The 16,931-nt window shown below is 38.4% G+C and overlaps 1 protein-coding gene across 3 annotated transcripts in view; it reads left to right on the forward strand.

Annotated features, from left to right (window-relative positions):
* Nucleotides 1-16,365, forward strand: part of sec24b (SEC24 homolog B, COPII coat complex component) — a 30,552-nt gene extending 14,187 nt beyond the window's left edge. The window contains exons 8-24 of one of the 3 annotated variants that reach the window (XM_059346362.1): nt 119-221; nt 3,545-3,671; nt 3,873-3,982; nt 4,732-4,844; nt 5,045-5,163; nt 5,848-5,903; nt 6,017-6,223; nt 6,910-7,033; nt 7,587-7,745; nt 8,162-8,335; nt 9,042-9,152; nt 9,715-9,890; nt 11,059-11,196; nt 11,502-11,606; nt 12,410-12,502; nt 13,125-13,228; nt 15,038-16,365. In XM_059346362.1, coding sequence (XP_059202345.1) covers nt 119-221; nt 3,545-3,671; nt 3,873-3,982; nt 4,732-4,844; nt 5,045-5,163; nt 5,848-5,903; nt 6,017-6,223; nt 6,910-7,033; nt 7,587-7,745; nt 8,162-8,335; nt 9,042-9,152; nt 9,715-9,890; nt 11,059-11,196; nt 11,502-11,606; nt 12,410-12,502; nt 13,125-13,228; nt 15,038-15,152 — 2,134 coding nt within the window. In that variant the 3' untranslated portion in view covers nt 15,153-16,365. The remainder of the gene's footprint in view (nt 1-118; nt 222-3,544; nt 3,672-3,872; nt 3,983-4,731; nt 4,845-5,044; nt 5,164-5,847; nt 5,904-6,016; nt 6,224-6,909; nt 7,034-7,586; nt 7,746-8,161; nt 8,336-9,041; nt 9,153-9,714; nt 9,891-11,058; nt 11,197-11,501; nt 11,607-12,409; nt 12,503-13,124; nt 13,229-15,037) is intronic. The other 2 variants (XM_059346363.1, XM_059346364.1) reach the window with 2 other exon arrangements.
* Nucleotides 16,366-16,931: the final 566 nt, after the last annotated feature.

Below are 16,931 nucleotides of genomic sequence, written 5' to 3' on the forward strand. Positions count from 1 at the left end.
ACTGTACAGAGGGGGACATACTGTCTCTGTGTATACATACATACATACCGTCTTTGTCTAATCTGTGTATGTGTTATCTAATATGTTTCCTCTGTGTGTGTGTGTCTCTGCTGATCAGGACATTCAGGTGCACCCTGACCAGCATCCCTCAGACCCAGGCTTTACTCAACAAGGCCAGGCTCCCTCTGGGCCTCCTCCTCCATCCCTTCAGAGACTTGCAGGTATGATATGATGTTTAAAAGCCTCAAAAACTTAATTACACCAAAAAAATCCAGACATAAACCTTCCTAGTCTCATGTACTATACAAGTTTTTTTCCTGTTCATTTTGCCACACTGTTTGTTAACTCGGCTAGGCAAGGCAAGTTTATTTGTATAGCACTATTCAACACAAGGTAATTCAAAGTGCTTTAGATAAACATTGAAAACAGCAAGACACAATTGAAAACAGTAAAAACAGTCAATTAAAACAGGGAAATAGAAATAAATTACAAATAAGATAAAAGTAGATAAGTAGAGTACAGCAGATAAGTGTTAAAGTTAAGAGTACGCTGCAGTAAACAATAGTGTTTTCAGTCCTGATTTAAAGGAGCTGACCGTTTGGGCAGACCTCAGATCTACAGGTAGTTTGTTCCAGAGGTGAGGAGCATAACAACTGAAAGCTGCCTCACCCCGCTTAGTTCTTGTTCTTGGTACACGCAACAAACCTGTTCCAGATGACCTAAGGGGTCTGGATGCTTCATAGAGAGGTAGCAGATCAAACATGTAATTTGGTCCGAGACCATTCAGTGCTTTGTCGACATTCTGTCTTAAAGAAAAATTAGCTTCAAATAATTGAGGTCTTTGGGGTTTTTATGTTTTAGATTTAATTCTAGAGAATTCATTTTCTGGTTCATATTTTTATGGCTACCAGAAAAGGTTGACATGCATTAAAACAAAATGTATTATTTTTTATTATTATATAAAAAAGAGTTATTCCTGATGTTGCTGGATTAATTTGTCTTCATTCTGTCTGACAAATTCAATATAGTAGTCATTGCTTTGGTCTCAGCACTCTGCACCAACATATAAATGTAATAAAAGACACCCTTCGAGGGCTGCTGTCTTTTATATCCAATTTCAATTTTCTAATTTATTTTACAATAATCGAAAAAACATGGTTATGTTCGCTGTATTTTTGTCCCGTGGCTGTTGGTCTCAGCCAAGTCAATTATTACTTCCTAGTTAAGCTGTGGAGTGCATCATTTAGGCTTTTTTTCCCCTTCAAATGGAAAACTGTATTTTAAGTTTGTTTTAGATATTTTTTCAGATTGAATCTTTGGTTACACATGATTTGTTGAAAGACTGTCAGAATTGTCAAAATGTGACAAAACTTTCTGTTTTTACATTTTCTGGCTATGATATATGGTGTAATTTTGCCCATTGTTTTTAGAAAAAACATGCTTTCAAAACCCACTGGCAGGTTGTGGGTTTCAGAGGGTTAAAAAGTATTTCACTAACTAAAGACATCACATATATTGTTTAAGACTCAGTGCTTTGTGACGAGCAGCTGCAGCGACAGCAGGACAGGCAGCAGCAGGAGAATGATGATGAGGTGCAGGGAGATAGATGAGTGTATTTATAGAGGTGTGAGTTGATGAGGCGTCAGAAGGTATGAAGTGATGGAGCACAGGGATGCACTGAAACCACGGGAGGAACAAGGAGGAAAGTATTAACAGCCGAACCCTTGTGGCTGGAAACTTGGTTCGCTCAAGCAGCAACACTGGCTGGAAAGAGTTGTAAGAGGGTCAGATATATTTTAAGTCTATTAATAAGGGACTTGCTGAATAAAATATGATTTGACTCTATTTATATTCATGCAGTAAAACAGATTAACAACCTTGAAACTACCAAGTGCATCCACAGTCTCAGTCGGACTTATGGATTTTTGTTGGCAGCAGGGTACATTCAGACAGCTGCTCAGTTACTACTTCCTGCTCTTATAGTAGATGAGTAACGCCGAGGATGTAGCCTCACTTCACACTACGCCTCCTGCCAATTTCACACTACACAACTCCCCACTTTGAATAATTTCTGTTTGAATTATAAAACACACATTGGTTCTCCTCTACAGTTCCACCGTCCACCTCTAAATCCTGGCACATCTGATCATTTATTAATAACTAAAACAGCTATGAATATGCTTTGCTTTAGTTCCAAAAGAAATCTGCTTTGTTTACTACCACTTCATAATCTGGCTAGACATCCACACTGCCAAGTTTTTTTTTTCTTGGGAATGAAATAAGTTGTGTGAGAATATACCAAGCAAACTTTAAACGCTAGATAGCAAATTTAATCAAGTGCACAAGGTGCAAACTACTGCAGAAGTTGCAGCCATTAACTATGTGGATATTGCCAAAAAAGATAGAACATTAATAATACATGTGAGTTAAAACTGCGAACAAGTAGGAATGTAAATTAAAATAATTAAGATCTGCAACCAAACGGTAAGACTTGTGACATGACGTAAATTAGAATGGTTAAAAAAAATTTAATTAAATAAATTATAATGCAGATCAACAGCTGACCAACAAGTGAGTTAAAAGCAATAAAAGATGTAAAAAATAAAATATTACTACTGAAAGATGCAGCTAAAAAGCTAAAAAGATTAATTTATTTGAAATATTTTGATATTTATCATTTAAATTTACAAATACCTCATAGTTCATAGCCCCCTCTTAGTCAATTAGTTGACTAATCAGTTTTTTTGTGTTATCTCTTGTGTTGTTATTTCATATAACTGAGACAAAAGAAGGGTAAAAAATATTAACAGGGGCACCATGAGGGAGTCCCTGGTATATTTACTATCTTGTAAAGGATTATTGCTTGAAAAAAGAATAAGAACTTCCGTCGTAGCTCACAAGCTCGTCAAAGAGATACTTGGGTGCTAGATCATGTAGGGCCTTGACAAACAAGCAATAACATTTTTGTCATTCTAAAATGCACTGGAAGCCAGTATAACGACAGGTGTTCTGTGGTTGTTTTTTCCTTTTTCTAGTTCGTCTCTTGCAGCTGCATTCTGGAGTAGCTGCAGTTGATTGAGATGCTTTTCAGATAATCCTGTGAGCAGCGTTTTACAGCTTTCTGGCTGCCTGAAAATAAAAGCCAGGATGATGAGAACATACAGTATAGCTGTCAGATGTACTGAAGGATAAATGGCCTATATTCTAAGAAAAAAATGTAAAATATTCTCAGATGACCCTGCTAGATGAGCAGGAGAAGTCCTTGAGAACGCCGTTAAAGAAACTCGAGAGACAGAGACAGAAAACAAAGGCTACATTTCCAAAGATTCTTTCAACCACATTCCCCAGAACACCAAAACAAAGCTTCTCTTCAGTCGACTGCTGAGGCACGAACAGAGGAATGTTTTGAAAAGGTCACAATTGAAACATGAAAAGAAGCACATAATGTAGAACTAATCAGCTCACAGGACACATTTGTCTTCTCCACTCAGTATTTACTCCATTTTCTCCCTTTTTTTTATTCTTATCTTTCCTCTCTCTGCAGCAGTTACCAGTGATCACGTCGAACACGATAGTGCGCTGCCGATCCTGTCGCACCTACATCAATCCATTCGTCACCTTCTTGGACCAGCGCAGGTGGAAGTGCAACCTCTGTTATCGGGTCAATGATGGTATGAGTGCAACAATGACTCATTTCTGACTCATGCCTTGAGTCAGAATATAATGTTATTAATTATTTCTCTTTGTTGTTTTCTGTCCTGTTTTTTTTGTTTTTTGTTTTCCAGTCTTTCAATTAATCTAGCATTCTTCATTTTGTGTCTCGCATAGTTCTGCAGATGCAAAACTCACTCTTTTTGTCCTTCTTTTTTCAGTTCCAGATGAGTTTATGTATAACCCAGTCACCAGGTCGTATGGGGAGCCTCATAAGAGACCAGAAGTCCAAAACGCCACCGTGGAGTTCATCGCCTCCTCAGACTACATGGTACATCCTCAAACTTCTGTTCAGCTTGTGGCGTTGTGAATTATTTTTTTTGCAGTGTTATTCTATATATTATTTGTCCAGTAGAGGGCAGTATTGCCTTAACGCTGTGGGGCAATAGTGTTTCTGCTGTATGCACTTTAATTTGACAGCCAAAAGAAAGATAGTGGCACTTAACTGTAAAAAAAAAAAAGAAAAATAGAACTCTTTTACCATAAACTTTATCCATAAAGCACCTTTAATTCATGTTAGTGAAGTACAAAGTGTATCACAGATGACTGACAAGCCTGATTAGAGCGAAGAACTTAAGTAGACTATAGAAATAACAAAAGTGACAAAAACGACGAAACAACAATCAAAATTATGACAATAAAAACAATAATATAGATTTAAAGGCTATGAAAATAATAATATATATGTAGAATAAAATACTTATAAGACACAGCACAAAAAGGATAAATACAATTGATAAAATAAATATAATAATATTAATCATAATAAAATAATAGATAAAAACATAAATGGAATAATGTCAGACTGTTCCAGCCGCTTGGTGCATAACACAACCCCAGTTCCAAAAAAGGTTGGTTGAATTCAGAGTGTATTTTTACAACAAAAACTGTTTAAATTATTGCATTGTGTTTAATTCATGTTTTAGACAACGTCCCAACGTTTTTGGGGATTTGGGGTTGTAGTATGGAGATTCCATCTCCACTGATGTTGTGTCTTTGTTCCACCTGTTGTGTGTCCAGTTGCGGCCCCCACAGCCTGCAGCCTACCTGTTTGTCCTCGACGTGTCTCACAATGCTGTGGAAGCGGGCTACCTGAAGTACTTCTGTGAATCGCTTCTGGACAACCTGGATAAGTGAGTGCTGCTGATAAAAAGTACAGTAAATGTGGTGCAGTTTTGCTTGGCACAAGAACCATCACCATCACTGTATTAGTGTGATTTCTTCATAAAACAAATCAGGAAGAATTTTGAAAAAAGCAGGTGGTTATGCAGCCAATTCTCTGGAAAACGTTCCATCTTAACCAGCTCTGACAAAAGGTTGTTATATGCTTCAGATTGCCAGGTGATACACGCACCAGGGTGGGCTTCCTCACCTTCGACAACACCATCCACTTCTACAACCTGCAGGAGGGACTGTCCCAGCCGCAGATGCTGGTGGTGTCGGACATAGACGGTACGTCAGCTCACTGAAATAAGACTTTGGTTTTAACTACTTATAGTTGGTTGCAGCACAGAGAATGCAAACTAAAGTGACCAAAGTTCCAGAAATAAAAAAGCTGTATATCACCAGTAAAGTAGTCAAGGTTGGAAACGTCCTTAGATGCAAAAAAAAATTCTTCTGAGTGCCTTCGTACAATATATTCGATGCACAATTGGTGCACAATCCATGTAAAAAAATGTATTTTTTTAATTCAGGCTCAAAATATGACTATATTGGCTGCCATATTAGTTATCTGTGAAATCCCATATTGGTTGGGATCTAGCTGCAACTTTGTTTTTTTCCTCTGGTAGTCCAACACAACCTCTTTGGTTTTACTGATAAATTGAGCTTCAGGTGATTGTTGTTGCAGCATGTGATGAAGCTCTCTATCAGTCCTCTGTGTCTCTGTGCAGAAATTATCTCTAAGTAAACTACATGAGGTTTCTCACTAGAAAATATTCACTGGTATCATACATGTCTTACACCTAAAACTTTACATTCCTTCAATGTGTGGACAGACATGGTAGTAAACTGCAGCTTTTACTGGTTGGTTTAGGCACTAACTCTAGTTTATATTTCATTCGACATTCTGAAAGTCAAAGGAAAATTGCCATACATTTTTCTGCTGTGATCCAAAGGTCTGTTTTTTGCCCCCAGATGTTTTCATACCATCTCATGACAGTTTGATGGTGAATCTGAAGGAAAGCAAGGAGGTATACCCTTTATTTTCTGTGAAACGAATAACTTCAACAACACTTTGTTTAATCCCACACTATTTTTCAAATTCCTTCATTATTCTCTCATTATGTCATTATCGCTCCTCCAGCTGGTGAAGGACCTCTTGACGTCGCTGCCCGGCATGTTCAGCCAGAGCAGGGAGACCCACAGCGCCCTCGGCCCGGCGTTACAGGCCGCCTTCAAGCTCATGTCACCCACCGGCGGCCGCGTCACGGTGTTCCAGACCCAGCTGCCCACGCTGGGGGCCGGGTCGCTGCAGTCCAGGGAAGACCCCAACCAGCGCTCCAGCTCAAAGGTACAAACGAGATGGCTGATACTGCCGAAAAAGTTTGAGTTTCTGTGGTTGCAGCGTGTTTTTAGGACCTAATTTTTCAAGTAAAACACGCCCTCTTAATAATAATGGTGGTGTTGCGTTCCTTGTGATTTACGAAGCCTAAACCAAACCATATGACAGATGAAATATAGCATGACAATGAGGATTCCACACCCCCTGCTGTGTGGATTTATCCTTATTGTTTTGGCATTTTTAGTGCTGTGTTATATTTATATTCGTGCCACAACTCACTTTTATTACCAGCCCCAGCGTCATAATTGGATCTCACGTTTCAGTTTATTGAAGGACAGAAGATGCTGAGCTATATTCTGTGTTTTTGTGTGATTTATTGATCCTCATCATCTGTGTTTTATTTTTGATCTGAATAAACTGCCAAGAAGTTACAGCAATGGTGAACTCAGAACAGATGTGCTTTCTTTCTCAGGGAAAGTGATTTTCTGTTCGTTGGCTTCTGTGCTTTTAGGACGATTCTGAGCAGAAAGTAAAAATGAAATATTCTCTTTACTCAGACCTTCTCATTTTCATATTATATATCATCTAGTGGACACTTTAATGAGCACAAAGATGGCACAAGAATCAAATAGAATTGGAGAATTTGAGGAAAAAACTCCCTGCTTTCTTTTTGTAATTGGTCTTTTTCCTTCCAGGGAGTTCAGCACCTCGGCCCAGCCACAGACTTCTATAAAAAACTTGCACTGGACTGTTCGGGACAACAGATCGGGGTGGATCTTTTCCTGCTCAGCTCTCAGTACTCTGACCTGGCCTCGCTAGGTAAGAAAACGCCAACAATCCAACCTCACTAACCATGTCTTTATCCACAAAGGGCTGTGGTTCCTGCTGACCCAAAACTTTGACTCAGAGTGAAATATCTCAAAAACTGTTGGATTGGGTTAAAATCTCCTTTAGTCACTTGGTCACAGATTTGTCACACATGTATTTATTGTATCAAATGGTAACTTTTTGCTAAGAAGGTGGATATGAAAGTTTGTAGCTTGCTCCTTCATTCAGGAGAGTAGCTGAAAAAAGCACAAATGGTATTCAAATTCTGTTGGAACCTCTGTTGTTCTCAAAGAGAGCACACTTTAAACTTTTTAGAGCTAACTTTCGAGCCCACAGAAAGTGAGAATCTGGATAGAAACGGACCAATTTAGCACAGAGTATTCCCTTAAGCTCAACATGAAAAACAGACGTTTATAGGAGACTTTGTTTTATTTGTGGGAGCATGACAAGTTTGAGTACTATGAGAAAATTTTATTTTCCTATATTAATAATAGATAGTATTTGAGTTTTTGTAAATTAATACTTCTCCTCTCCTGTTCTTCAGCTTGTATCTCCAAGTATTCGGCGGGCAGCATCTTTTACTACCCCTCCTTCCATTACATCCACAACCCAGCTCAACTGGAGAAGTTCCAGAAAGATCTGGAGCGCTACCTCACCAGGAAGATCGGCTTTGAGGCAGTCATGAGAATACGATGCACCAAAGGTAAAGCTAGGATCACAGAAGCTCTGCTTTCAGGTGTGAAAATCAAATCAAAGTTCATCAAATTCAGTGCCTACTATTGCTCTTTTCCAAGATACTTCTAGGGACCAATGTGAGAGTGGTTTTCATTTATTGTGTCAATCTATACATCCACCCCACAAAAATCGTGCTGCAGCTGCGAAGAAGGAAAACAAAATGTTTGTAGAGAAAAGTTTCTTTTCCAAAACACTAGGCAAGATTTCAAAACTTCTATGAATATTTTTCATTAGGTTTCAACCATTCAAAGCTTTTGTTTTTTTCAGTTTTCAAATTTGGCATTATATTATTTAATAAAACTGTATTTTTGCATTAAAGATTGCTTTTTCTAGATTTCTCAAACACTGATTCTGTCCCTTCCCCTCTCCTCTGCTTGCCTTCAGGTTTGTCCATCCACACGTTCCACGGTAACTTCTTCGTGCGCTCCACCGACCTGTTGTCTCTGGCGAATGTGAACCCCGACTCTGCCTTCGCTGTCCAGATGTCCATTGAAGACTCTCTGGCAGACTCGTCTCTGGCCTGCTTCCAGGCTGCTCTGCTCTACACCTCCAGTAAAGGTACGCAAACTCTCACACACACTTCACTTCATCATGTGGAGTCAGACTGCAAAGTACAACTGAATACTGACACAATAGTTTTTTGAGTAAAACCCTTGAAACCTCACCTGCAGTCAGCAGTAAGAACTTATGGTTTTGTTAGCGGATTCCCAGGTTAAAATATTGTACATGCATGACCTACAGAGAGGCCTGTCACAATAATTACAATATGGACTTATCGTATGATATATGGACATGGCAACGGTAATTTTGTCTGATCTCAATATCTTTGGTGGTGTTTACATTCAGGTTTAACACTTGAGCAAACATGATGTTTGACAAACAGCAGGTTTAACCTAAGCATGTTTTCACAGAGCCAAAGAACCTATGAACAGAAATGACACATCATTTCTGCTCTGTTCTTTTATTTATTGAGGATATTTTAATATTACTTACATATTCATGTGTGAATTTTCTTTAGAATTAAAAGTGAATTGCTCTTTAAAAGGGTGTACTTGCATTGTAATCCTATTATCAGTGGTCTTACAATGACCATAATATTGTTTATTGGAATCATTTCTGGGATAACATCTAACAAAAGTAGTTATCTTGACAGGCCTACAAACCGCTGTGTGAATGCCAATGTTTCTGTTTTTTAATATGTATGGTAGTATATAGTAGTATGACTTTATTTTTACGAGTATTTTTCATTTATCTGGCCCTGTAGGAAAAAGGCGAATCCGGGTCCACACTCTGTGTCTGCCGGTGGTCAACCAGCTGAGTGATGTGTACGCAGGAGCTGATGTTCATGCCGTCACTTGTCTGCTAGCTGACATGGGTGAGTCAGCTGTCTTTCTTTTTAAATACATCGCTTCTAGCTTTTTTTGTTGTAGGTATAAATGGTAATTACATAGAGAATCAGCAGAGTAGAAACATCCTACTTGCGACAAAAATCAACTTCATCTTGTATTTTAACTTCTTTATTTCTTAACTTCAGCTCAATATAGTACAAAAAAGCTTTTTTTTATTGTGTCCGTTTCCTGTCTGTTTTTTAGTTATGCCTAAAATCAAATTGCCTTCAGATTGAATTTAATTGAGTAGAATACATATTGGTTTCGAGGTCCTCCTTACAGCTTTTTTAGAAATGCACTAACAATATATGAAATTCCCGGATCATCTGCTACACAAAACCAAACCAAAAAAACAGCAGTGGACGGCTCCTCTCTCTCTCTGTTGCAGGACGGAGAGATACAAAAGATCCTTCTCTCCTACAGCCATCAGGCTGTCTCATTCTAACAGAGATTCTACCAGACTAACTGAATTTTCCCTCAAGGATAAATAAAGTAAGTTTGATCTGATTTGATTTGATTGATAACATGTTGTACACATCTGTGTTTCAGCTATCGACCGGTCGATAACGTCCAGCCTTTCAGACGCCCGTGACGCCCTGACGAACGCCGTGGTGGATCTGGTGAGCGCCTACAAGAGCAACGTGTCGAACCTGCAGCAGTCCGGCCTCGTCCTCCCCGCGTCCATGCGCCTCTTCCCCGTTTACATCCTTGCTCTACTCAAACAGGTGTGGCTGTCGGCGCATATACACGTCTTATACCTGAATTACAGACTGGAGACTCACTGTCTGAGGTCACATAGGAAAAATGCACACATTCCATGTTCACACCCAATAATCCGCCCATACATCACTGTTACACATCCTAAAGTATGAACTGAGTTTACATCAACGCCACCCCTCCCTCACAAACTAAAAGCTGAGTTTACAGCCACACAGAGTCCCTATATGTTCAATGACTGTATTCTACCACCAAGGACTTGTTCATTCATTCTTCCAGGGTGTGTCCACACACACACACACACACACACACACACACACACACACAGAGTCATTTGAGACAAACACCCCTACAGGTCTGACTACAGTGTACACCCTAAACATTTAAAACACAAGAATCATCAGAACTGTTTGCTGTCACTGCTTTATTTGTCTTCATTACAATGTTAAAGTGCTTAATAAAATTCTTTCTTCTGTTGGGGTTTGTGAATTTAGTTTCGGATGTCTGTTGTCACATTTTATGATGTCATAGCTATAAAAAAGAAGAGAAAATCTTCAAACAAATAATTTGAAAGTTGTTTTGCCACTAGAGGCCTCTGTTAATACAAGTGTGTGTTTCCCTTTGTGTGCAGCAGTGTTGGCAATGATACATCTATCTTTTTTCATTTTTTTATTCTTCTCTCTCACTGGAAATGATTGGATCACACAAGTCCTGAACAGTCCTACACAGCCACCACTGAAAGCTAATCCCTTAATTAGTACAATATTAATAACATTAGTGTAATTTAATTATTATCTGTGGCTGTGCAGAAATACTGGGTTTAAACAGAATGAATAGTCGTGCAAAAACACAAAATGTTGATTTTAGAATTTTAATGTACAGTCCTACAATGTAATGATGTTCAATTAGTATATGTACATGCTTAAGCAGTCTAATTAAAGCCTAAGCAGATGTTTGTTTGAATCCTCCAGTGGCTGATTAGAAAATCGGCTCAGAGGCAGAAAATTAGAATTAAACTCTATTTTGTGTGACAGTTTTAATTTGCAGTATCGGTCTCTGATAGAAAGCTGTTGCAGCTCTGAGCATGTAGAAAAACAGGAAATGGCAAAAGCAAATGCAAGAAAAATAAATACAGATGAACACACAAATTAAAAACGTTTTCTTATGTTTTTCCAGAAAGCCTTGCGGACAGGCACCAGCACGCGGCTGGACGAGCGAGTCTTCGCCATGTGTGAGTTCAAGACGCAGCCACTGCAGCAGCTGATGCGGATGGTTCATCCTGACCTGTACCGGCTGGACAACATGTCGGACCAGGTAGGACACGGACACGTGAGCTGAGTTATATTTCCTGTGTGTGGGAAGTTCATTCAAAAGTGTGGGACTTTTACTTTGAACTGTTTGGTGGACTCACCTTTTAAGCTACTTAAATTATTAGTTGATATCTAGGATTTAAATGCATTGAAAACTTAGTTCCAAATGATTCTTTTTATTTTATAGACCTTTAGAAATGTGAGGATTGTGTGCACTTACTGTACTTGTGAACAAAGTGACTTTTATATGAAAATAAAACCAGGAACAATCTTGAGTGATCCATTGCACTGTTTGTCTCGTACCCGCAGGGGGCGCTCCATCTAAACGACACAATTGTTCCCCAGCCTCATCTCCTCCACCTGTCTTCTGACAGAGTGAGCAGAGATGGAGCTTTCCTCATGGACTGTGGCAACGTAAGCTTTCACTATTATTTATTCATAACACTCTGCAGGGAAGTGGTTCTTCAAAGGTTTACCTCACAATGTCATTTATATCTTTTCTCTTCTTTTGCCACAATTCTGTCAGTATAAACCATAACATAACAGCAGCATTACAGCTCAGTTTTTGTTGATTTTTTTGTGTCACATAATTTGAGGGATTTCCCAACCAGACAAAAGCAAAGTACAAAGAAGAAACTGAATCATTAATTTAAAGATATTAAATATCAGTCCAAAATATCACTTATTAATAATTTTCTTTGGATGGTAGTTTCAGGTTATGGTGGTTTAAAATGACTTGATAAATGAATTAATAAGCCATTGAATGTCCCACAAAATAAAAAATAATGTAGATATTAATTAATTGATGAAATTTGACATAATTATTTGTTTTATTTTTCCTTTGCATTAATTCCCATATTTATTTCCCTTTTATTTATTGTATCTATTTATATTTATTGTTTTTAAATTTACTTATATTCATATTTAAATGTTTGTCTTTATTTTTGTAATATATTTGATTTTTTTCCTATTTATTTCCCCAAATTTATTTATGTATTTTCTAAGGAAGACATTTGAAATATGTCAAAAAAAGAAAGAGACTGGGTATTTAAATTTTTCATTCTGTCTCTCAAAAGCCCCTGTAACTAATTTCACAGTCGCTTTATTCGTATAAGTGATAAATCCTACATATTTTATATTTCTGTCCACCAATCAACGTTTAGAGTTTTTAACTCTTAATAAACAGTACCTAAAGAATTTTTTTCTTATGTCTGCAGGTCTTTTATCTGTGGATCGGCAAATGCTGCAATGACATGTTCATCCGAGATGTTCTGGGCTGCCCCAACTTCGCTTCAATACCCGCCAACATGGTGAGTAAAACTATACAAGCAGCAATCGTTTCAAAATGTCCAGCATTTAAAATGTAGGTGAAAGTTGGTGCATTTATATTGAGGAGGAGATGTCAGGAAATGACGGGGAATAAGCATGATTAGGGAAATGGCGGCATTGTTTTCCACACCACCGCCCAGTTTCTGCACAAATGATGCAATGTAGCATTGTACAAATTTCCCCTGAATGTGAGTCACAGATTTGCTCCACAATAAAAGAACTCTGCATTTCTCTCAGTGTTGTAAAAAGAAAAACAACTCGTGCAGCAGAACAGATTTGCTGGTGTAGCTTTTTTAGCAAACTGTGCAGCTACCTAGAAAGCTCTGTCATTACCACAGAGTGGGCGTGATGGTGACACCCAGAACAAACGGCAGCAGTCAGCGATTGTTTATGCTGCTTATTGTATTTTTCTAGAAAGGGTTCGATACATCCCAGAGCCACCTACGAACGCCACATTTTCAAACCACAGGCATGTTTTCTGTTGACCACGCTTTGTAGCCGAGACATGAAGCTGCATTATCTGCTTTCAATCTGAGACACACAGCAGTGAAAACAATGTTGTTGACGTTTTGGTTCTCTTCTCGTTCTCTCTATGAATCCCAGAGTCACATTCCTGAGCTGGAGACTCCTCTGTCTGAGAGAGTGCGAGCGTTCCTCGACTGGCTGCAGGACAACCGAGCATTCAGCTCCATGTTACACGTCGTCAAGTAAGCACAGCCGCACATCTGGATTAACATCTGACTTTAACTAATACTCACATCTTCTAACATCCACTTGAAGAATTCTAGAAGGTCTGAGAGGCTTTTTCTTCATTTTCCTTCTTGTTTTTTGTTTGTTGTCGTTTTATTGTATTGAAATATTAGTGAAATGTTGCGACAGTTGACCTCAAATTACAGCAACACTTGAATTTCACTTCTCCTTCAACCAACTGCCAAAACTTAGGAGGGTCCTGCATCAGATCACACAGAAGAATGACAGTTTATGAGACTGAATGCAGTAGAAAGGAGTACAATCAAGAACCCAAAGACAAAAACTGAAAAAACAACTCTTTCGCTTTGAAATTTAAAAAAAATCCAAAAAACATAGAATACATAAAACATTTTTTTATTATTATTATTATTATTAAACATTCAGAAGCACCAAAACATTTATTATCCTGGTGACCAACACATCTGTTGGATGTTATTGGATCCTCTTACCATAGTGTGACTGTCTATCACACCAGTCCACATTTCGCTTACAGTGTACAGCTAGATATCTGCAGGCAGAACTCATAATGTGGAATTTGGTTCCCCATTACATGCATCAATCTACATGCTGTGTATTCTATGAGCAGCTGCGAGCACTGTGCCCTGGTGTTTTGGCACACACAAGTGTAAACTGTTAATCAGAAACTAGTGAACAGTTTTATCTTTGGTAGTGGTCTAGATTTATCTGTATAAAACGAATAAGTTGCAGCCATATTTCAGTGACCAGTTCCCCTGCGACCATCTGATTTTGTGTCCCAAAGTTGATCTGTTAAAGAGAAAAGCCAACAAAAATCTGACAGCACTATAGATGTAATTGCTGTCAGCTTTCCGAGGACCTCACATTTCCAGCGATCTGCTCTCGGCTGGCACTGCACACAAACAGGGTGTGACCGGTTCTGTGTTGAGCTGGAATGGTTCTCCCAGCAGAGATCTGGTCTGAGGCTGACAGAAAAATATTTCCAGAGTAAACACGTAGTAAGCAGTGAGGTCATTGATTGACAGCGGTGGTTAAAAGCCTCCATTGTTTCTGTTTCCTCTCTCTCCTCTGTGGCGCTGCATTGTTGCTGCACCACATGTTTACACCACAGTGCTGCTGTAGAGGGCGGCTGATGTCAGTGCAAACACACGAGAAGGTTCACATCACTGATGAGAGATGGTCAATAAAGTTAAACTTTTCATTCAAATGTATTATCTTGTCGAAAATTTGTCGGGTTATTATGTGTTTATGTGGTGTCATTTTTTACCTTAAATTCTGTTGACCTTTTATTTAATTTTTTCATATTTTTAAATAAATTTTAAAACATTTTTTATTTTAATGTCATTTTTTAAAATAAAATTGTTATTCTTATCTTTTATAATTTACCTTTTTTACTGTAAATCTATTTTTTATTAACTTTTTTTTATTTTTCTCAGGTTTTTATATCACTGTAAGCTCTCTTCTATTTATATTTATCTATTTCATTTATATTTTATCTCTATTTTTATTTTATACATTTTTATTATTTTTATTTATTATTATTTATTCGTAGTCTTTATAAAGTATTTACATATGCACATTTGCCTGTCCAGAAACAGGCACTGAAACTTAGAAACTACAAGTCCATGTGTGCCCTGAAAATGTGTTAAAAACAAAATTGTAAATGAATAAATAAATAAATGGGTTATTATATTTGTGTAAGGAAGAAAATGATATAAGTAAAAATGCTAAACTTCAGTGCTTCTGTATCCCTCTAACCCTCTAATCCTTGTTTTTGTCTCCTGCTGCAGGGACGACCCTTCGGCTAAAGCTTCTTTCTTCCAGCACCTGGTTGAGGATCGCTCGGAGTCGGCTTCTTCCTACCATGAATTCCTGCAGCACGTTCAGCAGCAAATATCCAAGTAGGCCCCCATCAGACAGAGAGAAACTCTGGCCGCTAGAATCCTCGCGCCACAGCGAGGAAGGATTCCGGCCTCATAGAGTGAAAACTAGCGTTAGAAACGACGGACACCCATCGCTCCTTCAGACCAGTTTTTAGCGAGGCGGGTCACCTCCCGTTCCTCCGAACAGTCTTATTAAACAAATCCACTCTCTGGGCTCGTTGGTCAGCCGGGATTTGGCCATCAGAAGGGAAGGAAGGTGATAGATGTAGAAAAAAAATAAAGAGATACAGAAATAAATAAATGGAAACGCTCTTCCGGCGTCTCCTTGCTGCCTCTCAACCACTGTCAAACCCCCGTTTAGCCTCTCGTCGATCCCGCCGCTCCTGAGATAAGAAGGGGAAAGTCGAGCCAAGAAGATGCCACTTCAACATGTTTTTAGTTTTGTTTTTGTGAGCCTCACATGTAGCTAGTGCTGTCTTTTTTTCTTTTTTACTATTATTTTATAATTTATTCCCCCTCCTCACTCCCTTAGTTTGATTTCATTTTGAATACACTGGAGAACAGAAACGAGCACTCCTTCTGTTTTTTTTACGGCATGAAATACGAAACGCATGTCACCGTTTTCTTTGCTGCTAGTCTGAGCACAGACGACAACCAGTCTGTGTTAACGGGAATATAATTCGACAATGGTTGGATGTTGAAAACCCCCCTGTTGGCCCCCCTCCTCTCTCCACCGTGTGAACTCCTGATTTGTCGAGATCAAACTTCAAAAAGCCCCCCCTCCCCCCTCCCACTCCACTGTCAACAATCTTCTTCTAATTTGTTTTATTTTTTCCAGGCGCTAACTGAAGTTGTTATCCACTTTGTAACTATTGAAAAAGAATCTTTTATGTGCGATAATTTATGAACCAGCTTATTAAATAAAAAACAAAAACAGAACTTTGCTTGTTTCGTGTCATGGTGTCAGCAGTGACATTAAGAATAACCAAGATTTATTAAACAGCTGATACAGTAAATGTGATGAAAAACCGGTTTCACACAACTCGTGTTCCCACGCTAACAGACTTTTATGTTTGAAACGGGCTGATGTAATGTCACGACTCTCTGACTTCATGTGACTGTTCAGGACCTCGACTAAATGTTTTCATGTTTCGACACGTTTACATCATCCTCACTCCCTCCACTTTACATCTCAGTGAACCTTGTGACTCCATATATTTTTCAGAATATTTGACTTTATAAATCACGTGATGGTGATGTGATTGGCCTAAGTCTCCCATCATGGCCTAGATTTTTATTTTTTTATTTTTTTTAGAAAGCCTGAAAACAGAGTCAAGAGGAGGAACAGGAGTCTAACTCTCTCTCAGACCAATTGAATTACAATTATCTGAGGTTATTTTGAGATTTTTTTTCCAATGAAGTCAAAAAAGCAGTTCCTACCCCAGCTTTAAGAAACCTATCTATCTGCAAACCATGATCGCTGCAATATGTCAGATACATTTATAGCGACAGCACTCTGGTTTATATATTCCAGCAGTTAAATGGGAATCACATGTTTAGGCTGCAGCCTGAAGAGCCAGATTACATCTTGTATCGATACCATCAAATATTTTACGCTCTAACAGCAGCTCCACTTTACAGTCATAAATCATATATGCCTAATTAATGCTGCAGAAAGTTGATGTTCAGTATCTTTATATTTGACTGTTCTCGTGCCAACAACTTAATTATTTTGGATTCTCTCCAGCATTTTATTCTTAAGAGGGTGAGAATGTACAGTATCTGTCAATGTATACTTTAC

This window comes from Centropristis striata, chromosome 12, assembly GCF_030273125.1.
Source record: "Centropristis striata isolate RG_2023a ecotype Rhode Island chromosome 12, C.striata_1.0, whole genome shotgun sequence".
In the NCBI taxonomy this organism is placed as follows: Eukaryota; Metazoa; Chordata; class Actinopteri; order Perciformes; family Serranidae; genus Centropristis; species Centropristis striata.